This window comes from Aulonocara sp. 'chitande type north' Nkhata Bay, linkage group LG14 (assembly GCF_057382095.1).
Source record: "Aulonocara sp. 'chitande type north' Nkhata Bay isolate Kocher_YH1m ecotype deep benthic linkage group LG14, A_spYH_male_GT1.1, whole genome shotgun sequence".
Classification (NCBI taxonomy): Eukaryota; Metazoa; Chordata; class Actinopteri; order Cichliformes; family Cichlidae; genus Aulonocara; species Aulonocara sp. 'chitande type north' Nkhata Bay.
This window is the reverse complement of record NC_141357.1, coordinates 31,162,187-31,186,122: the sequence shown is the minus strand read 5'-3', so window position 1 is coordinate 31,186,122 and position 23,936 is coordinate 31,162,187. Positions and strand designations below refer to the sequence as shown.

General features: G+C 40.5%; 2 protein-coding genes across 6 annotated transcripts; both read left to right on the top strand.

Annotated features, from left to right (window-relative positions):
• Window positions 1–68: 68 nt before the first annotated feature.
• hmgb1b (high mobility group box 1b) lies at window positions 69–2,731 on the top strand. 2 transcript variants are annotated; one of them, XM_086262054.1, is made up of 5 exons: window positions 69–258; window positions 1,349–1,504; window positions 1,604–1,749; window positions 1,851–2,025; window positions 2,124–2,731. In XM_086262054.1, the coding sequence occupies exons 2-5, from the start codon at window positions 1,358–1,360 to the stop codon at window positions 2,259–2,261; spliced, it is 606 nt and encodes a 201-aa protein (XP_086118180.1). In that variant the 5' UTR covers window positions 69–258; window positions 1,349–1,357; the 3' UTR covers window positions 2,262–2,731. The 2 variants fall into 2 exon arrangements, with proteins under 2 accessions (XP_086118180.1, XP_086118181.1); XM_086262055.1 differs by lacking the exon at window positions 69–258 and adding an exon at window positions 590–722.
• A 1,197-nt stretch (window positions 2,732–3,928) lies between these two features.
• On the top strand, window positions 3,929–22,786 carry LOC147314949 (protocadherin Fat 4). 4 transcript variants are annotated; one of them, XM_086262053.1, is made up of 16 exons: window positions 3,929–5,338; window positions 5,509–5,749; window positions 5,942–6,283; window positions 7,783–8,693; window positions 8,803–8,977; window positions 9,094–9,274; window positions 9,416–9,666; window positions 9,776–14,107; window positions 14,215–14,316; window positions 15,627–15,928; window positions 16,440–16,525; window positions 16,638–16,817; window positions 18,703–18,830; window positions 18,925–19,139; window positions 19,218–19,473; window positions 19,729–22,786. In XM_086262053.1, exons 1-16 carry the CDS (start codon window positions 5,285–5,287, stop codon window positions 21,081–21,083), a joined length of 9,111 nt encoding a protein of 3,036 aa, XP_086118179.1. In that variant the 5' UTR covers window positions 3,929–5,284; the 3' UTR covers window positions 21,084–22,786. The 4 variants fall into 4 exon arrangements, with proteins under 4 accessions (XP_086118179.1, XP_086118178.1, XP_086118177.1 ...); XM_086262052.1 differs by having other exon boundaries at window positions 18,925–19,473; XM_086262051.1 differs by having other exon boundaries at window positions 3,929–5,749.
• The last annotated feature ends 1,150 nt before the right edge of the window (window positions 22,787–23,936 follow it).

The following is a 23,936-nucleotide window of genomic DNA, read 5'->3' as shown; positions in this document are numbered from 1 at the left end:
ACTCACTGGCATTCAAGCCGAGCGCCATCACACCGCCGTGTTTTGAACAACCAACCGTTCAACAAGCAGGACTGACAGCGCGTGTCCAATAAGATACTCCAAGGAGTTGGCGGCAGCCAATGTCCGACAGCCGGTGCCCAACACACAGAATAAACACAGACGGATTCTCGCAGCCGAAAGACCGCGCACTGACGGTGCTTTTCGTCCCATTGTTTGAGACGTACCGACGTGCGGCTGGCCTCATATAGCGCTGTAGGGGTAAGCACTATAAACGTAATCTTAAACAAAGCGAATAGTGTGCGGCTCTTATGAATGAAACGATGCTCTGGGATATGCTTTGCACAGTATACATTAACGTTGTACGTAGTTGGTTGCATGGCTGAGCTGAATGGGATGCTAACTCAGTATCACGCTCCTGGTGTTTAACGTTATCTTGCTAACTTGGCTAAGTAGTTACCGTACAGTGACATTCACCACGGCCATGAGTAATAACTAAAATAAAGTGGCCATTGGGTTAAAGGACAAGAGCCCTGATGGTCGAGTTAACTGTCTGCCACACTTCGCTTAACGTAACGTCCGCTGCTGTGGTGCGTGCTAAAGGTGGCTGGATGCTACCATAAAGGCTAGCACTAGCTGGCTGTTGAATGTAGGTTAATACCGTTGACTGGTGCTGAGGCAACCGGAGTACGGTGATACAGGCAGAGCATCATTCTCCGGCATTAGTACGACTTTCACTAAACTTTTAGTCGAATAATATTTAGCGTTTAGACAGGTGACAACAGTAACAGGCAAATTTGTTCTGAAGGACGTAAGGGGTGTTTGAAAAACGGGCAGCTAGCCATTGTTAGCAGTCTAATCAGCCATTTTCATAATCGTCTCCCGAGATGAGCACCGTGACATGCTAGCCTAGCTTGAAGGCTAACGCTGATAGCAAGAGGACACAAAGCAAGATGGCTAAAAGCTAATGAACAATCAAATGAGGTGGACGCTAATGTGTTCACGTAGAACCTTTAGCCGGTTAGCTTCACGTTATATTGTCGGAGTGCTAAAATTAAGCAGTACTATACTGTTTTTACTAGCTTGTATAGGTAAACGTTTGATCTAACGCGCCAGTAGAGTAATGTGTAGCTGATTGTAGTTTTAATAAATGCTAGCCTCTTCATACAATGGATCATCAGTCACCCCAGGCACCCTCCTCCCACCACCCAGTTTAAACAATAGATGTGAGGAACTGATGGAGTAGGAGGCAGACTATTGGCGAGGGCCATTCAGATTCTATTACTTACATTGCATGAAAGTGCTGGTATACTTTGAATTTAAAACTGTATTTTCTCTCCTTAAAATTTAGTAAGCCAAAATGGGGAAGGATCCAAAGAAGCCGAGGGGCAAAATGTCCTCATATGCCTACTTTGTGCAGACGTGCCGGGAGGAGCATAAGAAGAAACACCCTGATGCCAGTGTCAACTTCTCAGAGTTCTCCAAGAAATGCTCTGAGCGATGGAAGGTAAAAGGAATTATTCATAATATTAGATTTTATTTTCAGTTTTCTAAATTCAGTATTTTATTTTTTAGATTGTTTAAAACTGGCTGTGTTTCTCCAAAGACAATGTCTCCAAAAGAGAAAGGCAAGTTTGAAGACATGGCCAAGCAAGACAAGTTGCGTTATGAGCGGGAAATGAAGAATTACGTGCCTCCCAAGGGCCAGAAGAAGAAGCGATTCAAGGACCCCAATGCCCCCAAGAGACCACCGTATGTGCCATAATCTACACTTTCTCATTTTCTTTCAGACCATAGGGGTATTTTGAGCAACGTTTTTGGTTTTTTCCCATTTCCTTCTTTTCCCCCCACAGGTCTGCATTTTTCCTCTTCTGTGCAGATTTTCGCCCAAAAATAAAAAGTGAAAATCCAGGCCTTTCCATTGGGGACACAGCAAAGAAGTTGGGAGAGATGTGGAACAGCTCATCTGCGGAAGAAAAGCAGCCATATGAGAAGAAGGCTGCCAAGTTGAAGGAGAAATATGACAAGGTGATAATCCAAAATGACATGGAAGTTAAACTTGTTGATTTGATAGAAAAATGTTATTGTCTGTGGAGCATGGAAAAGAGCCTATCTCTCTGTTACAGGATATTGTTGCTTACCGCACAAAGGGAAAAGTGGATTCAGGACCAGCTGCTGCAGCTGATGATGATGATGATGACAATGAAGAAGAAGAGGAGGAAGGAGAAGAAGAAGAGGAAGATGAGGATGATGATGATGAGTAGCTCACTTGGGGATGGGACCTGCAGTTTTGTTTATGCCATATATCCTTATATCTCAATTCACCATCTTGAAAAACCGAAGTCAGATTGACCAAGATCATGTGTATATTTAATGTTTTTAAGATGTACAGTGTTATTCTCCTTTTCTTTTTCTTTTGTTTTTTTTGTAAAGTCAACACTACATATCTTACGTTTGGAATTTTCTAGTGGTAGTACTTTATCCCTGCCATATTATGTAACAGTCTAGGAGGACTACAAATAAGTATGAAAGTAACTAGTCCTTAGGTGTTCCAACTCAAAAATGAGATTTCTGAGTTGCTAGTGTATTTTTGTTTATTTTGAAAAATATTTTTTTATGTGCTGTCCCAATGTCTTTTTATTGTTCTTTGAATACCACTCTAATATCAAATGCAGCTGTCGACATTCAAGAATGTCTTCAATAAAGGTCGTTTTTTTTTTTTTTTTTTTAACAAGTTTGTTTTTTTTTTTCCTCCTAATTTTAATCATCTCACAATATCTAAAAACTACCAAACTTCCATGTATTCTATATTCATTACATGCAAATAGGGCCCTTCAGTCCATCTGTAATTCTGTGTTGGGTGTTTCTCATCTTCCTCTTGGGTTCAGGTTTGTTAGCAGCCCAATAATGCGGTCAGCAAGCTATTTGATAGTTTTGGTGCTGTGGGAAGCTTCTAGGTCTTGCTGTAAAAGGAAATAAGAATCTCTATAAAGCCTGTCAGCAGTGGAAAGCAAGAAGTACTCTAAAATCTAGTGGTTCAGTATTAGGAATGCGGCAGTTGTAGCTCCTTTCCTAGTACTGAGCCACTAGATGTCCATGTGTGGTGGATCTTAATCCTCTGTCACCGGCCTCAGTTCTCTGTTTGCAAAGCTCTCCCAAGTTCCTGATTTGACTTACCTTGACAATCTTCTCTTTATATCACACTTCCCTTTTAGACAGATGTTTAAATACAGCAGTCTGCAAACAACTTGCCTTTTTCACAAATGAGACTTAACCTCTTGTGGAGGATAACCATCATTATCTGCAAAACTGTCAAGTCAGTAGTCCATTTTTTAAGTCTTGAATAATAAATGTACCTTTTTCAATCAAGTTCACAATACTAGTTAATCTATGAGTAATTCAGAGTTTGAGGCTTTTTATGTAAACAGATTGCTAATGGCACAAATGACTAAGGATAATTGACAAGTAATAATTCTTACTTACCAGTACTGGACTCATAGTATTATTAAACCAGAAGGTCAGATATTTGACAATAGCAAGTAATACGAACACAATTAAGGATATCACATTGTTCTATTGGAAAATAAACAAACTTTTATTGATTTTAACAATTTAAGAAAAAGATATTGCCTAATGGCTGTTATTTCCAAAGTGCTAAGGCATTCACATCCTCAGCAATGTTTTATAAACTCTCTGGAAAGTAAGAAACATCGATCATGCTACAGTAGTTTGAGCAACCTCAATCCAGAAGGTGGCGCCATGATATAAAAAACCTGTATGTGTATGTGTGTGTGTGGCATTAAAAAACTTTAAACTACACTTGTTTTGTCATGCGCACACAAGTGACAAGTCCATATAGGTTCTACAGAGTGGTTTTTTTTTTTTCAGGATGATAATGACTCCATCTGTAGGACACGGAGGATCACTGCCTGGTTTAAAGGGACAGCTGTTAGCAGTCACCCAAAAAATGATCAAAACACCAGATTAGGGAATTTCTTTTGTAGGAATAGTTTTTGCTTTCCTCCTGGGGAGTTCCAGAGGCTTGGATAATCAATGCAAAAAGCACAAGAAGATGCTCCACTACACAATATTATTATGGATGTCTTTTATTCCCAGCCAAGTACCAAATGAACATAAGAAAAGTACTCCTTCTCCGAGTGCTCTCTTTCCCTTTTGTGGGACCTTTTGTGATCCCTTGGTTGTATTGAGTTGCAATTCCCTGTAACTGGAGGCAAGCTCACAGGCACGGTGGCCTCACCATCACTTAGAGGGGGTTCACATGTCCATTCATCAGGCTTTTCTCAGTAGTGTTTTCCCTTGCAGTAACCGTTCTTAGAAGTGTTAGCGAATATGAATGAAACCTCTGTGTTCTCCTTTCAGTAGGTCTGACACACAAACAAGCTCAGTGTTCCTGCATGTAGTTAACATTAGGGTCACAACAGTTGTTTTTTATTGGAAGCAAGCATAAAGATGGTAAAAGCCCTGTTTCTTTAGAAAGAAGAGTTTAGTGAGTCCAGCAGCAACTGAATTTTGAATATTAAATAAAAAGTTAATAATTCAATATCAGTTGAAATGATTAAAAATGAATTACATTTGCTCTAAAAGATATTGCCTTGTAGTTGGCAAATGGTTTCTGTCTGTTTGACATTGCTCTACAGTATCATGTCAAGTCAGTTTTGAGACCTGTGATTCTGAATAGTTTTTTCCCCTTCTTTTCACTCCCTTTTTACCAATTGAATGAATGCCATTCTGTCTCTGAATGAACCCCCCCCCAATCTGATATGCAACAACAAAGTCTGCCTCTAGGCTACCTAACTGCAGGCAACTGTTCAGAGAGTCCATTTCATGCGTACGCTGAATAACCTCAATAGCAAAATCCATGTCGAGAATATAAAACATACTGATTCAGTAAACCATAGCTGGATATACTATTAATGCTTTTTACCTGGTAATTTTTCTTCAACCGTTAGCTTTTTTCACAAGCAAATAAATAGAAAAGAAAATGTAATCTGCTTCACTCTCAAGTCCCACGAAACTTTTTTTTCCTCCCCAGCTGCAGGATTTGCATAGAGTGATGTCAAAGAGGCGTGTCAGTCAGGATTACAAACTGAACAGATTGAGTAATCACCATGGATACAGCTTTAATACTTTACCATTTGTTGGGCTTGTGTGGGGGCTGCACAGTTATGGGATTTTACCTTTTAGTGCCACGTCTGTTTTGTGTGCTATTATTACTTGATTTTGTAACTATGGTCAACAAAAAGGTGCTGAAGAAGTAAACTTTATAATGGATTCTACCGGATGTAGGAGGAAATATATAATTATTATTATTCACTTTGTGGTAAGTTGGCCTGTTGGTTGATGTGTTTTGATAACTGGCTTCAAATTTTGTTTAGATGTCTATTTGTGTTTAAGGTTTCCAGCACATTTTACATATCTCCAATAATTTCATTACTTCAGAAGTTGACAATTTATGCTTGCTTCGAAACTGTGACTCCTTGCCTTCTTCAGGTGTTTATTACTACATCATCTCATAAACTTTCATCTGGAAATAGGGTGAATGTAAGTAGTGTGAGGGAGCTTGCAGATATCATACTAGGGCAGCATACGCTCCCCTCCTGGTATCCTTCGTCTGTTGATGCTGTGCTGGAGCATGGTGAAGTAAGCCTACACCCTCATAACAGATGGCAAACACAGATGGCTTTCTCCAAAACTGTTTACTCGTTTCAAGTGAAAGAAGACACACTACCAGGTTAGTCATCTTTCCCCATGTAAGCGCATATGCATGTTAGCTGAGAGATTCTTTTTTGAAATATTAATGTGTAACTTTGGGTCCCCATTTCAAATATACTTCAAATTATTCCATTTTGACATAACTTTGCTGCTCAATCCACTATTATTATTATTATTATTTATTATTTATTTATTTTCACTGTGTTCACAGGAACAATTGTGGGAAAAGTGGAAACACAGTTTGAGAGTCTCACAGCTATCACATACTCAGTTCAGGAGGATGACGGTGAGAACCTATTCCTTCTCAGCCCTTTCTCGGGGGAGTTCCTATTAACCCGCAGCCTGGATTTTGAAGCACAAAGGTTCTACATTCTCACAGTGGAGGCGCAGCAGGGGGATCTGCAGGTATCTGGTATCAGGGTGTATTTCAATTTGCTAGATGTGAATGACAACCTCCCTGTTTTCAGTCAAGATACCTTTTCTGCAGTGTTATTGGAGAACACAAACATTGGAACTTGTTTCCTGTCTCTGAATGTGTCAGATAAAGATGAGGGTAAGTGTGCAAAGTGAATATAAAATGTTACTACCATCATACGTTCAATGGATTTTACTTTCACCTTAACCCTTTTACACATAGTGATCACTACATTGGACAGCTATTCAAAGGCCGTTTTCTTGTATTTGTGTCAGTGTGTACTTGCACATAAACCATTACATTGGAAACTGATGTGTCACTCCATACCCTGCCACCCACTCCAAAGGTGATGTTGTCCACCTAAGTGGGCATTTAAAAGACAAGATGTTAAGAAAAAATGAAATTCAAAAATATTTTTTCATGCCTACAGATGAATAAGAAAACTTAAGAAAACAATCCTGATTGAGGTTGTCATAATTCATGCACGAAAGGGTTAAAGCAACATTTTCCTAATCTTCTGTTGTCCAATTTTGGTGAGCCAATGTGAATTTTAGCCTCAGTTTCCTGTTCTTAACTGACAGGAATGACGCTCAGTGTGGTCACCTGCTTTTGTAACCCATCTGCTTCAAAGTTTTGAAGTATGTAGAAGAGCAGAAGAAATGTTCTTCTAAATATTTTGGTAGTAGCAAGTGATTATTTAAGTTACAGTTGTCCTGCTGTCTCTGCTTGAAGCAGTCCAGCCATTCTCTTCTGACCTCTGGCATCAACAAGGCATTTTCTCTAACAGAACTGCCACACTGGACATTTTCTCTTTTTCAGACCATTCTCTGCAAACCTTAGAGATGGTCTCCAGATCCATCCAGCACTAACAGTCACACAACATTCAAAACCATTTAAATCACCTTTCTTTTGCCTTCTGACACTCAGTTTCAATTTCAGCAGTTTGTCACGACAATATCTACATGCCTAAATGTGTTGCTGCAATGTGATTGGCTGATTCCTTTGTGTTAAAGAGCAGTTGAACAGCTGTACCTAACAAAATGGCCAATGACTGTACATTATATTACATAAAATATATAAATGAATCCTGCATTTGTAGTAATACAGGATACATTCTATCCGCATTGCATTATTATTATTATTATTTTATTGGACTGCTCCTCAAGCAAATGATTTATACATTCATCTAGTCAGTGGGGATCACACCCATAACCATCCCCGTATTTCACTGTTCAGATAAAGTTAATGAGAGGCTGTTGTCAAGTATTCTGTGGAATAGTGTATTTGTTAAGAAAACATATTTCATATAAATAAAATGACAGAAAGGAATCAGCAGCTAGATTGAACTTTAGCCCTGTAAGTCATTGATGTAAAACCACACATTTTTCACAGTTCACATTCAAGCGCCTCATTTTGCCCTTCGATTTATACAGGTTTAAGACAACTGCAATGAAAATATAAGGATTATGATACAAATGTGTTTTCAGAAAGTATAATATAATGCATTTATCATTTTTAGTTATGCTTCCAAGAAAGGTCTATAATCGATGTCTATAACTGATATCTTACTTGACAACAAGTCTAAACCCATTTTATCCTTTTTAATAATTTACATGCTATATTTTCTTGTCTGCAAGGTGATAATGGAAAAATGACACTGAGAGTGATCAGTGGTGACGACGAGGAAGTGTTTGTCACAGATTCAACTGGTACCTTATGCCTTAACAAACCTCTGGACAGGGAGAGACAGTCCTACTACAATCTGACTGTGGCAGCCAATGACTGTGCCCAGCCTGCATCTTTACAATTCACAAGTACAGCGCGTGTTATTGTGATTACTGAAGATGTCAACGACAATGCTCCAATGTTTGTGTCAGCCGAAAGTGTTAGTATACCAGAAGACACTGCACTGCATTCTGTTGTAATAACTGCTCATGCTGAGGATGAAGATGCTGGATCCAACGGGAGGGTTTTGTATTATTTAAACACCTCCAGTGGGATATTCAGCATTGATAACAGAAGTGGAAAGATATACCTGGAGGAGTTATTAGACAGAGAAGAAGTAGATACTCTGACTGTTACTATAATAGCTACTGATGAAGGCTTACCCATGCTGGCAACCACTATGAAACTCACAGTGCATGTTGAGGATGTGAATGATCATGACCCTGAGTTTTTACAAAGCAGTTATAACCTGACAGTCAGAGAGGATATCCCCAGGGGAACAAGCCTGCTGCAGGTTCAGGCTCACGATCAAGACATTGGATCCAATGGACAAGTACGGTACATGTTGGCCCAGATTGGTCCATTTGTGGTGGACATAATTCGAGGAGTTCTCACAGTCATGGATGAACTAGATAGAGAGAGGGACTCAAACTACACATTGATGATAACTGCTGTAGATCGGGGGAACATACCCAGATCTGCTAGTGCTGCAATCCATATCACAGTGATGGATGTCAATGACTTTGCACCCCAGTTTGTTCCAGAAACATTGACCATTCATGTGAAGGAGAATGAGGAGGATCCAACTCAGCTAACATATCAGGTGCAGTAAAATTCTGCTGAAAAACAACAGCATTTTAATGTTTGTCTTTTTATTTATTTATTTATTTTCTGTTATTGTTTTTTTCTTTTTGTTTTTAAAATTTTGCCAGGTCTCAGCTTTGGATGAAGATTTAGGAAACAACAGTCAGCTTACCTATTTTATAGAGAAAGGAAATGGATATAATTTATTTTCTATCACTCCCAGTGGCACATTTCATATTTTGCACACCTTAGACAGAGAGAAGGAGTCGCTATATATAGTCACCATCACTGCTGTTGATTCAGGTAACTTATATCCAAATAAAATTGCACGATACTTAATTCAGTATGGAAATAATGGTCTATGTTTTTCTAATACTCACTTCACACTGTTTGATGATGACTTCCACTGTCATTTGAAGGACTGCCATCCCTAACAGGCACTTTGACTGTGCACATCATAGTTGACGATGTCAATGATAATCACCCAGAGTTTACCGAGGAAGTCTACAACACCATAGTGCCTGAGGACAGTCTTATAGGCACTGTGTTTGCTGTGATAATCGCTTCTGATGTCGACGAGGGTGTCAGTGGGGAAGTAAGGTAAATGTGATAATTTGTTTCTTAAAACAAAATGCTTTTATAGTATTTTGATAATCTTCTGAATTTAATGACTGTGTTATATTAGAGTAACTTTCAGGGTTTTGCATAGCGCACTGCTTTATTTTTATTTGTTTTGTTTAGCTATTCTATGGAAAACCTCAATGTGCCTTTCGCCATTGATGAAACATCTGGAGAGCTATTTACAACAAACATACTGGACAGGGAGACAGTGGCCATTTACAATTTGGAAGTGACTGCGAGTGATAAGCATCCCATTCAGCCTCTGTCCAGCTCTGTGCTTGTTACTGTACTTATTGGAGATATTAATGACCACTGGCCCCAGTTTATGAATGGGCCTTATGTGGCCTATGTGCCAATCGAGTTAGCTCCAGGTGAGAGATTACCTTTCTATTTGACAGCTATATGTTTTATTCTGGGTAATATTGGCAATCGTATTAATATTGTATTATCCCCCCCCCCCCCCTTTAATTTTTTTTGCAGGCTCTGTTGTTTGTGCAGTGAGAGCATTAGATGACGACACTGAGATCAATGCAGAACTACATTATTCGTTACAGGGAGAAAGCTCTGATATGTTTTCAATCGATCCTTACAGTGGCACTGTTTTCACTTCAGCAGCTCTACAGTCAGTGGATGATGTTATTGTCACTGTGCGTGTGGAAGATTCTGGGGAAGATCCCAAATTTGACACCACAACTATTAGTGTCAGGTTTCAGAACACCGCTGATTTCCCAAAGATGAACGTGGATGTTCTGAGTTATTCCCTCACAGAGGATGAGCGAGTGGAAACACTGGTGGCTGTGGTATCTGCCCTGAGTATTAGAGCTGAACCTGTCACTTTTTATCTCGCTTCTGGAAACTTTGAAAACATGTTTCACATCGATCATTCAAGTGGAGCCCTGATAGTAGAGAGACCATTGGATTTTGAGAGCAAAAAAGAGTTTCCTTTGTTGATAGAAGCCAGAGACTCAGGCCTGCCTCCTTTCTCCTCTTTTTCTGAAATTCACATAAACATCACTGATGCAAATGATAATTTCCCACAGTTTACTCAAGCTGAGTACAGGTGTGAGGTTTTTGAGAACTCCCCGCCTACCGTGGTTTGTGATGTACTTGCAATTGATGCAGATTCTGGCTATTATGGCACAGTGCAATACAACATAACAGACGGAAACCACGGTAACTTCTTCACAATTGACCCTGAAAATGGTTACTTGAGTACCACTGTAAGTTTAGACAGAGAACATATTCCTGAATTTAATTTAACAGTTGAAGCAGAAGAACTAGAAAACATGCTTCACAAAGACAAAGCAACTGTTATCATCACTGTTTTAGACAGAAATGATAATGCCCCTCTATTTTCTCAGATTTTTCTCACAGAGGTGTCTGAAGATACCCCTGTTGGACAGACAATTATAAAAGTCACCTCTACAGATGATGACACTGATGCCAATGCAGTGATTAATTACTTGATAGTTGAGCAAAGTGATGACATGCTTTTTAATATTGATTTCACCACTGGCTACATCACCGTTGAAGGAGTTTTGGACAGGGAAATGCAGGATCATTATATCTTTAAAGTAAGTGCAAATGATTCAGCATGGAGTATAAGCACAGATGTGACTATAGTCATTTTAGACGTCAATGATAACAGACCAGTATTTTCTGAACATTTCTATAACATTATCCTCCCTGAAACAAAAGATGAAGAGGCATTTGTTTTGCAGATTCTTGCTACAGATGCAGACATTGGGAAAAACAGTGAGATTTTCTATGTTATTGACCCTCCACATGAGGAGTTTTGGCTGAACGCTACCACTGGTGAAATCTATACAAAGCAGCCCATGATGTTACGTGACTGTAATTTTGAAATCTATCAATTTATGGTTACTGCTTTTGACCGTGGCAGTATCCCCCTACATAGTAATGTCACTATCAGAGTAAGATTGGAACACTACAACAACCACCCTCCTATGTTTTTCCCTTTACAACCCTTGATGGCTATTCCTTATCACCTGGCTGTGGGAAGTGAGGTGGTCCAGTTTACAGCAGTAGATCTGGATGTCAATGGCAATAGTAGCATTAAGTATTTTTTGAATGGAGGAAATGCATCTGATTTCTTTTGGATTCAAGGTGACACTGGAAAACTAATTTTAAATCAGACTTTAGGAGAGAATGAAAATCAGATCCTCATTTTAATAGCTGTGGCTGAAGATGAGGGCACCCCCCCTTTAACATCCCAAGCTGAAATCACTTTCCAAATTACTGGGAGGAATCAATTTACTCCGAGCTTTAGCGAATCTTATGTTACTTTCTCTGTCCCTGAGGACCTGCCTGTAGGATCAGTAATAGGAAATATTCAAGCAGAAGATGGGGATTATGGTCCCAATGGGGAGATCACATACAACATTACCCCAGAAAATCAATTTTTACCACTATCTGTGGGAGAATTTTCAGGACTGATAACACTGATCAGAGAGCTTGACTTTGAAGAACAAAGTATTTATCATTTCCAAATTAAAGCTAAAGATGAGGGCTGGTTCTCTAAAACTGGCACATTAAATGTCACGGTGTTAGTCATGGATGTGAACGACAATCCCCCAGTCTTTTCATCCTCAGAGTACATAACATCAGTTCGTGAAAACTCAGCTGTTGGAACGAATGTTCTCGATGTAACAGCCACAGATATTGACTCAGGTGCAAATGCACAAATATTCTACTCTCTCATTGGTGGCCATATAGATAAATTTGCAGTTGATTCAGGAAATGGCACCATCACCACTTTGGCCATGTTTGATTATGAGCAAGAGCAGATGTTTGATTTAACAATCAAAGGTTCCAATACTGGAGGACATGCTTTATTTAGTTTAGCACATGTTGTCATCCAAATCTCAGATGTTAATGAGTTCACGCCTAGATTCATCAAAAAAGAATTTAACTTCTCAGTACTTAAAAACGTGCCTATTGGAACTGTTGTTGGAAAAGTGATGGCTACAGATGGTGACCGAGGCACTGAAGGTCAAGTGTTTTACTTTTTGTTTGCCAGGAAAAAAAAAAAGAGCTTTGAAATTCACGAACGTTCTGGAGACGTATATACGACCAATAGTTTGAGGAAACAAGGCAACAGCCATGTAGTTTTGAAAGTTCTGGCCAAGAACTCTGGTGTTATTACTGGAACAGATATAGATGAGACTTTTGTCCACATCAGTGTGATTGACACAAATGAAGCTCCCATGTTCACATCTCCCCGCTATATGGCGAATGTTACAGAAGACACCCCAATTGGGACATCTGTTGCAACTGTGAGTGCTGTGGACGAGGACTCCATTGTTAACTGGAATCATTTCTTCTTCACCATTGAGCATGGAAACACCAATTTCTCCTTCTCTATTGATCCATCTAATGGTATCATTTCTGTGAATTCTCCACTGGACAGAGAAGTCTGGCCAGTCTATAATCTTACTGTTATAGCCACAGATAATGGCTCTCCACCAGCCACTGGGACTACTAATGTCATTGTGACTATTGGTGATATTAATGACAATGCCCCCAAACTCACATCAACTGAAGCTCATGTGAGAGAAAATCAACCTGAAGGCACCATAGTCACTAAATTAACTGCATTTGACTCTGATTTACCACCCAACCAAGGCCCTTTTATGTACTGGTTATTAGACTCCTCGGTGGCCAGTGCTTTTTCTCTCACTCCTGATGGAGTTCTGCTCACCACCCGCCCAATTGATCGGGAACAAATCTCTGCATATCAAGTGCTTGTGGCTGTCAGGGATTCAGGATTTCCCTTGCCACTATCATCAACATCAACCTTCCACATCCGGGTTGTGGATGAAAACGACAACCCTTCAATGGCAAGAAATATCTTTATTGAGGTGAAATATTTTGGTAGTTCTTTCCAAGGTGGCATGATTGGTAATGTCCATCCTGAGGATCAGGATGAGTCTGACAGATTCAACTGCACCATCAAAAGTGGGCCAACTCACATGTTCACAATCCTTAATGGCACATGTGAGCTGTGGTCTTTTCCCTTTCAAGGCGAAGCTACGTTTAACATCTCCATTGAAGCTACAGACCAGCTGCACTTTCCCGTAAACAACAGCGTCTACGTTAACTACAAAGGTTTTACAAATGCTTCTATAGACAATTGTATATTATTCTCTTTGTCATCATCTTCAGTAGAGCAGTTTTTGTCTAATAACTATTTGAGGTTCGTAAAAGCTCTGGACAGTCTGTTTAACCTACAAGCCTCTAAGACTCATGTATTTGGAATCAAACATATTGGGTGGGAAATCCTTCTGTTGGCTGCAGTCAAAAATTACAACGGTCAGTACCTTAGCAGAGAGGTGGCGAGTGGTATATCATCTGGACACAAGAAATTACTGGAGGCTCAGAGCAATGTGACAATTTCTCACATCACCAGTGATCCATGTCTGAGCAGCCCTTGTCAAAATGGAGCATCATGCCACAAAAATATTTACATCAGCCAGGAGGTTGCTGTCCTTGAAAGTGTAGCGGTCATCTTTGTTGCACCAAAGAAAGAGATTTTTAACTGTACTTGTCCATCCGGATTTACTGGTTCACTGTGTGAAGAAGAAATTGATGAATGTGAGCTAAATCCCTGTGAGAATAAAGGCACATGTGTGAATACAGTGGGAAGTTTCTTCTGTCACTGTCAGGTTGGCTTCTCTGGTTCCCACTGCGCTGCTGATGTCAATGGATGCCTGAAGGTGAAGTGCCAAAATGGTGGGACTTGTATCCCCTCCGAGGATGGATATCAGTGCCACTGTGTGCCTGGATTTGGAGGTACATTTTCTCATGTATAGATAGATAGGAAAAAAATTAATATGTGAGAACCAACTGTTAATTTGTTTTTTAAAATAAAACTTCTTTTTTTAATTTAATTGTTTCAGGAGAAACCTGTGATGAGTTCATAGACTACTGCAAATCATCACCCTGTGTTCATGGTATCTGCATTAATTCACAAACAGGATTCTCTTGTAATTGTCACTTTGGTAAGAATGATACATAATGCTAGATGTACATTTGTCTACAAAAGTGTAAAATCTTAGGAAAGACACACTTTCTTGCATATATTTAGAAAAAAAGGGTTGCTTGTAACAAACTGTATACAAATGATGGACATAGCAAAGCTGATGACACCCACTCTTTAGTTATGTCTCATTGTGAAGCTTTAAGCTGAGCATTTTTTAGCATCATTTTTAATCCAGGAAGAGTAATAACTCGTCAGTCACAAGGTAAACCCACTCTAACACCTAATTTATGCTTCAACTGGAAACTTCACAATGTAACCTCCAACATAAGTGCAAACTCGTCAGTCCCCTTGGACACATGTAGGTTACACTGTAGGCTCTACAAAGATCTAAATCAGGCCTAAAGCATGCCCTGCTTTATTTTCCTTCTTGACTCTAACTGGGGCCACAATTTACAAAATAAGTATAAAATCAACACAAAAATATTTACTGAGGTCGAAGCATGGGTACCAAAGTGTCATTTATCCACTGACTGATGTACAGGCCTCTACTTTATGGCTCGTAACTTTGTCAACACATCTGTCAATCAAAGTGACTACCCCTAACTTGAAATTTAACAAAATTCAAGAGTGGTTGTATCACCAAAGGTGGTGTACAGTGGTTAAAAAAAAAGAGAAATTAACTATTGAGACCAAACTCATGTTCTGTACCTGGCTATAATCATGTTCATTTTATCCTTAAGTTGATTATTTTAAAACATACAAGTCAATGGGAACAGACTGATTTTTGGAGCCAGTGTCAAGTAGCCATTTAAAGAACGGCAGTTTTTTTGTGTGTGTGTGTGTTCATTTTCATCCACAGCAGACATACATAGCTTCGGTCTAAAAAGTGAAACCAGTACAGAATTGACTTAAATCTGCATTCATTGTCATGTGTACCAGTTTGTGACTCCTCTGGGTGCAAAAGATGTTCTCAACTCGCTTGGTCTATGAAAGCTTTCCTCATGAGATTCCGGCTGAGCCACTAGTTTCATGTCATACTGAATATAAGATGAGATTAATTGTGTAAACTATGATGCATATTAGTGTCCAGAAGAAAGATAAAGCTTGTCTATATGAAGTATTCCTTGCATTATCAGCAAGATCCACCGTTTGCTTGTTATACAGTTTCAAAACACCAAAATAGCAACAGCAAAATGCTCAGCCTAAGACCTCAATGGGTGATATCAGTGGCTATATATGCTATCTGTTTATGCGCATATATGAAATATGCTAAGAGGTTTTCTAAGAATTAAATGGGAAAAAATAATATGGAACTCATCTTTATGTTAGGAGTCAGTGGAGTCCGGTGTGAGGATCACAGTTATGGCTTTGAGGAGCTGTCCTTCATGGAGTTTCCACCACTGGATCGTAGGACTAATTTAATCTCTTTGGAGTTTGCCACAATGCAGAGGGACTCCCTCCTCCTCTACAATCCAGGAGGTTCAAACAGCAGAGAGTTCTTTGCACTGGAGATACTGGATGGAGCAGTACATCTCTCTTATGATCTGGGTTCAGGACCTGTGAGGTTGCAAACATACAAGCAAGTTGCAGATGGATATTTTCACAGTGTTATTGCCAGGAGGATTGGCAGTGTGAGTTTTAAATATATCAGTATAAGAAAACAACAACGAAAAAAACCAACTGCCAGGTCACAGGGTTGCCTGCAGAGAAATGTTTACTCATTAGAGTACTTTGCATTACATGAGCAACTTAGCAATACATTTACTTCTGAGTATACTGATCTTTTAGATCAGCAGTTTCTGAAACACTTAGATCAGCCCAACTGGCACCAACAACAATGCTATGTTTAAAGTAATTTAAATCATCTTACATTCCCATTCTGTTGCCTTAATCCCTTGAGGTGCTGCCATGATTAGTTGATTAACAATGAGTTTGACTGTTGAACCCAACAAAGTGGCTAATAGTATGTCTACTATCAATGGATTACTCATTTAAATAAGAAAATGACTGTTTACTTGAACTGCAGAAGTAATGTTTTGTTTCTTCATTGAAAAAGTAATTTGAGTACTTTAATACATTAGCATGTTTTATTGAATTTGAGTTACATTCATATATCTTTTTATTATTTATTGCATTTCACAGATGGGTTCACTGCATGTGGACAACTGCACGGATGACGAAAACAATAGATTCTGTTTTTCAACGAATGATGGAAGTATTTCAGAAAGGTAGCAGTGAAATATTTAATTGGAATATTCCTCATTTCTAATTTTCATCTTCATGTAAGCAATATTTTTCATTTTTCAATTTTTTTCTTTCTTTGTCTTTATCGCCAAATAGGACACTTGATGTTGGCAACAGTAATATGACCTTTGGAGGATTAAGAACTACTGAAGCTATTTTAGTGCATCCTTCTCAGATAAGAGCCCATGACTTTGTTGGATGTATCCGAAACTTTCATGTTAATGGCATCCTCCTGAGACCCTCAATGGCTCTAGCGGCATATAACATCTTTGACAGGCAGGCTTATTAAAATTAGTGCATGTAGATGTCTTTATACTTTAAACATTGCTGAATACATATTTGATACATATTTGAGCTCATATATATATATATATATATATATATATATATATATATATATATATATATATATATATATATATATATTAGGGGTGCAACAATATTCGTATCGATATTGAACCGTTCGATACAGTGCTTTCGGTTCGGTACGCATATGTATCGAACAATACAACATTTGTAATTTATTTTATCAATTTTCCTTCTGACGATGCTGTCTGTGTTGAGCGCTCAGTGAATCTGTGTTCGACTACTCCGCCTAGGCTGCACTGTCCAGCGCAGATCCACTGAGCGCTCAACACAGGCAGCATAGTCAGAAGGAAGAGCGCAGGGCACCTCCCCCACCCTCATTCAGTTCTGGCGTTTGGAATTATTTTGGTTTTCATGTGACGTATGACCCTGAAGGTAAGCGAGTCATGGACTAAAGTAAAACAGTATGTTGGATGTGCCATGCAATGCTCAATTACATTGGTGGGAACTAGTGTGTTAGCGCAGTTAGCTCGTTAACGTGTTGGCCGTCTAGCCCCATGCACGGAGCGATCGGCGGTAGCTCGTTAACGGAGATTTGCCGTGTTGTGGCGTTAAGGTCATTTCAACGAGATTAACCTGAAAGCACTAGTGGGAACACAACGAATATGACTGCACATTTACGCCGACATCATCCTAGTGCAAAGACAAGTGGAAGCAGACAAAAAAAAGCAAGCATGCTACTAACTTTAGCTGAGTCATTTAGACAGCTGTTAGCACATGATTCTCCTTATGCTGCTGAGAATATAGCCCGGAAGAAGCGGATAGTATAGCTTTTATTTTGGAAAGAGCCATTTCTCTGTAATAAACTCTCTTTTCCAAAGATGAGTGATTCCTCAATCAGATACAGGGCTCGCAATATCGCTAGCCCGACGTCCCGGAGCTAGCGATTTTTTCAGTCCGGCTACCAAAATCTATCTCTGCCCTGCCCGTCGGGCTATTGTAGGAAAAATATATGTCAATGCTTCTGCATTCTTTCAGAAATGTAGCTGGGTAATTATGTCATTGGCATCGGTGAGCCACTGTCAATATGTGACATATTGAAGTCGCGTTTGAATTTGCGCTTGTTTTTTTGCTTTCACTTTGCAATTGTGCGAACTGTGTATAGAGAGCGACAGCACTGATCTGTGAGTGATGATAATTTGTGCACCAATTCCTCTGACATCGTCTTATTAATCGTTAGCTTACTATGCAAACATGACAAGTGAAATCTCCCGCAGCAAGCTTAAACATGTGAGAGGTTGATCGCGCAGAGAATCGCTGAGCTTATGTGAGTGAGTGTGTAAAAGCATTTCAGTTCTGCTGAGCCAAATAAGACAGGTCAGGGTGAAGAAGTGACAGCCAAAGAAAAGCTTACCACAAAACGGAGAAGTTATGACAAATCAGACTATAAGGCAAAAAGAAAGTGCAGCTTTATGGTTTCATGGACAAAAGAATTTCTGTGGCTGCAATATGACGAGCTAAATAACCAGGGCTGCACATAAGTGGTCCGCAGGTGCGCATTCGCTGTCAAAATAAAAAACACGCACAAGGGTTAGGGTTAAATTTAAAAACTGTACTTTTGAGTTAAAATATATATTTATAATTTTAATAAATGACAAATTAAAAATGCATGAACATTTTTTTGTATCGAAAAAATATCGAACCGTGACACCAAAGTATCGAACCGAACCGTGAATTTTGTGTATCGTTGCGCCCCTAATATATATATATATATATATATATATATATATATATATATATATATATATATATATATATATATATATATGTATAATGTCTTACTGTTTATCTTTAGGTGTCCTCGAGCAGCAGTGTCATTATGCTATAGTGTCCCATGCAAGAATGGTGGTGTGTGTCATGACCTTTGGTCCAACTATTTTTGCGAGTGCAAAAGCCCTTTTACAGGAAAAAACTGTGACAAAGGTATAAATAATAGTGCATATGATATTGAGCTTCTGTTTTAAAATCAGGTGCAGAAGATTAAATTGAGTTTTTTTAAACTCTTTTTTTCAAACAGAAATGTCAGAGGAACTTGTTTTGAAATTTAATGGCAGTGACTACATTGATTATGTTATTAAGGAGAAATTTAAGAGAGACTACCTAATGAAAGAGATTTTGGATGAAAATTTGGGATTAAACAGAGACCAACAAACGATTAACATCAAGTTCAAGACCAAACATGATGGTGTGCTGATGTTTATCCGTGGACAGAGAGCATATATTATGCTGAAGGTAGGTGAAATTCATTTAACTATATACACGTCTTGTATTCTATATTCAAGTATGAAACTGTTTTTCCCCTTTATTCAGATAAAAGACAAGAAGCCTGTCTACATTTTTGAAGATGCACTTTTGGGACACCTGTCAGACTTCTCTGTGGACCGTCCTGTGGCTGATGGAGTTTGGCATCTCCTCTCCTTGTTCAGCAGGGGACAGAACACTTTCCTCTCTGTGGATGGTAAACCAGTTTTGAACATCACTGGCCAAAGTATGGATCTCACTCCACTTAGCGTAGAAAAGATCACTCTTGGTGCTGCTCCCACAAGAGAAACAGTCAATCAATCAGGTAAAGTTTATTCTTAAAGTCAGTTTTTAAAATGCCAACTTTTGTACAACATGTGAAATGAAGGCCAGAAAATATACACTGCATACAGTCTTGTCATTGCACTTGATGAGAGTTTTGGATAACTGTTTAATCAGACTGGATCTTCTTACCTGTTTAAACTGATCACTCTAAAAGCAACATGTACCAGTAAAGTTAAACTGAAGGAGTAACGTGGAAGTAAGTGGACCTCTGAACCTTCTTTGTTTTTTATGACAGGGTTCAGTGGATGTGTGCAGTATTTCAATGTGACAGGTTACTCTCTGCCTGTCAGCGGACACAGCATAATGGTGGATGTCAGGCCAAGCTCTACTCTCACCCAGACCAACTGCAGCTTTCCGCATTTTTGCCTCGCTTCAGGATGCTCTGAGAAGGATGGTCCCAGCAGGACTTGTCTCTCACACTGTCAAAATCACTGGACATGTGAACCTGGTGTGCAGAACAACTCCTGCATCTGTTTACACAATGTTACTGACCATTTCTGTGATATATGCATCTCCACAAAGGATAGCCATGATCACTGCTCTGAAATGCAAGGCAACCTGCCACTGTGGCTCATTGCTGTGGTTCTTCCTCTCATTGCCATTCTGGTGATTGCAGTAATGTGTGTTGGCCTTTACAAAGTAAGACATTCTCATTCAAGATGTCAGAGTGCGAGCTTACCAGTGAAAACAGAGCATGGGGCAGACAACAAAGCATTTTCGTTTGATGACAAACGAAAATGCACAATGCCCACAGAAGCTCTGTCACCAGAAAAAGGGAACAGACCTGACCTCATGAGTACCAATCAGTCAAAGTCAAGTGTAGAGATATACTGTGATAACAGTCTGTCAAATGTTCAGCCATTACCAAAGAGTGAGGTTGAGTATTATGAAATCGGCAGCATCTGTAGTGCATTTCATTCAGATGATACCTCACTGAAACTCAGCTGGCAGAAGCATCTATACAGCTCAAAATGTGTGAAAGCTGATCCGAAACAGTGGGGAGATTTGAGGATGCTGTTTGCAGGATATAAGAAAGAAAGCTCTAGTGATGACAAAAGCTCCCCAAAGCCTCAAAATGTTACTTTGATAAATGAACAGTTGCTGAATAAGTTTCATTCAAAACAGTCCCAGCAGACAGATTCTTGTTACACAAAGAGATTCATACAGCCAGAATTCCTGGAGCCAATGCAATGTCTCACTTTTGAAGAAATTAGCAAGCTAAACACACCTGTGAAAAAAACATTGCATCAGTCAGCTCTGAAATGTGCAGTCACAGACCAAATCACAATGGTGGATGACTCATGTGATAGTGAAACACAAGGCGTGCTTATGTGCTCAGAGTCTGAGTTCAGACAGTTTTCTGTTGTCACTGGTGGGAATTACATACATGACCATTCATTAAGGCAACAACAGAACCTACCTTTCAACCCAGAGAGTATTCCCTTAGGTATATTTGAGCAGTGGGAAAATATTTTAAATATGCACCTACCTTTTAGCAGCTATGCCCCTGTATTTGAAGATATTGCATGCCTATCCAGTGAAGCCAGTAATAGTAATGACATGCAAAGTGACATAGAAGAAATTATTTGATTTTCATATCACCCATATAGATTTAACAAAGGTTTCATCTGGATAGTCTAACTGTTGCACATTTTAGAATTTTTGATATTATTATCTATAGTTAAAATGTCTACTTGATCAATAACATAACAACATAAATTAATTACTGAGTGGACAAAGAACCTGTTCATTTTTACTTCATCAATGTGTTGCTGGTTATCTTTAAAGACTTGTCAGGTAAAAGTTAATTATGTATCTTCAGAATAGCCAGAGATTTTGTCTCACAGTTCACTTTATATGAACACACATAGATCAATAACAGCATTTAATCTTAATGGACAATAAAATTGTTCATAGGCTTCAAATTGTTCTCAATATCTAGACATATTTCTTTCACCGATTGTTTTTTAATCAGTTTTTTGATGCTGCACGAAGATGCTGTTTGCATACTGGGAATAGGGAACTAGTTAAAACATGCAAAAGGAAGGTTTATACTAAAGAGTAGGGATGGGTACCGGTATCCGGTGCCATGATGGCACCGGTTCTGACATAAACGGTAGTACCCAGACCGAAAAGCAGCGCACATTTCGGTGCTTTATTTCGGTGCTTTTTTTTCCTTAGCTGTGATACACTTTAGATTCTAGCCAATCATTTTACATTTCCAAGGATAGTAGGCGGGTCCAGGTATGTACGTTCTTTTATTTTTTATTTTTTTTTATTTTATTTTATTTTTTTCGCCTGTCCCATTTGGTTCTCTAGCCATCAGAATTGTTGTCTGAAGACCAACAAGGATACCCAATGGATTTACTTTGCCAAATGGATCATCGTGGCATTGCCGTATTGGTCCATTTGGTCGATCTTTGTTTTTATTATTTATTATATTTTATTTTCAGATGTTACAGACGGGACAGTCATGAGTGAGAGATAGGAAAGGGAGAAAGAAAGAGGAAGGGAAGGAAAAACAGAAGGGGAGAGGGACAATGAGAAAGGGGGGGAGAAAAAAAATAAAAATCTCCTGGATCACCTGTTGAGAGAAGAATAGAAAACAAGCAAAAAAAGACAAAAAAAACAAAAAACAAAGCAACATACTAAACACAACACCATCGCATTAATCTAGCTAAGTGTAAACAGCAGTAAATACTAAATATTCAATGTTGTTGTGCAGCACGCAGGACAGATGTGCTTCGAAGTAGCAGCCAAGAAAGGTGTAATTTGGGTCTACGAGCAGTGAACACCCGTGTGCATACCTGTGTGGATCAGCGCGCTTGTATTCCAAAGGTTTCTCCATGTAACGATCTGCTAGGGAGTGTGGGGGGGCCACAGCCCCGTCCTCCAGGGTGTGAAGCAGGTATGGAGGAGATCAAAACTCCAGACATCCAGAGGCCCCCAGAACACAAGAAACCATGGAAGACCAACAGAGGGGCAGCCGCGCCACTGTTCCAGTAAGAGCTGAGGAGAGTCCCAGATGAGGGTTCACTCAGCAGCCGCGGAGCAGAAGCCAGGGGGAGTTGCAGTGACGCGCCCGTGAGCTCCGCCGGCCGCCAGCTGTGCCTGAGTGACCGAGCCCCAGGCCGAGAGGCCGGGGGCACCCCACCCCCGAAGGGGCCCGAGCGAGCCCCAGGCTCCAGGCCCCGATAAGCGGCCGCCAAGGAGTGAGCCGGTGTGTACCTGGACGCCCACCCCCAGACACAAAGAACCACCAACGCACCGACACCTGAGGGAGTCCGCCACTGGCAGGGGAAGTGGTGGTGGGCGGAGATAGGCCTCCAAACCTTGGAGGGCCTGAGGTGTCCCCAGAGAGGTGGCGTCTGATACCCAACCTGACATATAGACACAGACATACAGGCACACACAGACACAAACATCCATTCCCCCCCTCATGCTCTCATATGCACTCACTCCACACTCAACCAACGTGGAGACAGACATAAAGAGACGCTGTACACACGATCACACTCCCCAAGCGTACTCTACAAACCGGGTCTAGGTACCCTTGCTCCTGGAGGGGGGAACTGCACCCAGACCCAGGTGGTGTTACCCTTTTCCCTGCGGTGGGGAGAGGCAGACCACCCCGACTCCGTAGCAGCAGGGAGGCCCCACACTCCAGACCGCAGTCGGACGGCCAACTCCACCTAGCCCTCCCGCTCCAGCAGGCTGCAGAGAATGGGGGTGGGAGAAGACTCCAAACCTCCCTCCACCCGCTCATTGTAGTGTTGATGCATGTGTGTTCTAAGGTGCAATTAAAACCCAGGAGGGCATGGAGCTACCTTCCAAGGAGCAGCAGGTAAGCGCATAGTCCCTCCTGATAGCCCTCAATGTCTAAGTGTATTTAAAATTGAGAGGTGGGCAACGACGCCACGGGTGAGGTGTACACCCTGATGGTAATTTGGACTCCGTGATTGTGCCCACCCCCAAGATCCTATATGTATGTGTAATGAGAGTGTGAATAATGTGAATGTCTAAGTTGTGGGATAAAATTGAGGCAGAGGCAGCCAGAAGGGGACAGAGGGGGGGGGGGGGGGGGGGTAGCCTCCTCTGCACCCTGGTGACATACCCCTACTCCAAGGCCCTGCATGTGTGGGTGGTTGTGGTGGAGCGGGAAGAGAGAGGCAGCTGGAGATGGGGAGGGAAGGAAGGGAGGGGCAGGTAACCCCTCCCTGGGGCCAGCTCCCCCGCTGACCCCAGTAGGCACTCCCACACTCCGCGACCCACCAGGGAAAGGGGGCCCAGGCCCATCCAGACCGGGGCCCAGTGCAGCAGCGCCTCCCGGCCCCACAGAGCCCGGGACAGTCCACCCAACCCCACCACAGAGAAAACTGCACCCACCCCACCATCCACTCATCTTCCAGACTACATAAGACAGTAAACGCCCAGGCTGAGATC

Bases quoted from the DNA above. Each gene is read 5' to 3' on its own strand.
- hmgb1b (XM_086262054.1), top strand. From the start codon at position 1,358: ATGGGGAAGGATCCAAAGAAGCCGAGGGGCAAAATGTCCTCATATGCC. The intron at 1,750-1,850 runs GTATGTGCCATA...TTCCCCCCACAG, and splicing joins AATGCCCCCAAGAGACCACC to GTCTGCATTTTTCCTCTTCT. The intron at 2,026-2,123 runs GTGATAATCCAA...TCTCTGTTACAG, and splicing joins TGAAGGAGAAATATGACAAG to GATATTGTTGCTTACCGCAC.
- LOC147314949 (XM_086262050.1), top strand. From the start codon at position 5,359: ATGTGTTTTGATAACTGGCTTCAAATTTTGTTTAGATGTCTATTTGTG. The intron at 15,929-16,439 runs GTGAGTTTTAAA...TGCATTTCACAG, and splicing joins TTGCCAGGAGGATTGGCAGT to ATGGGTTCACTGCATGTGGA. The intron at 18,831-18,924 runs GTATAAATAATA...TTTTTCAAACAG, and splicing joins AGGAAAAAACTGTGACAAAG to AAATGTCAGAGGAACTTGTT.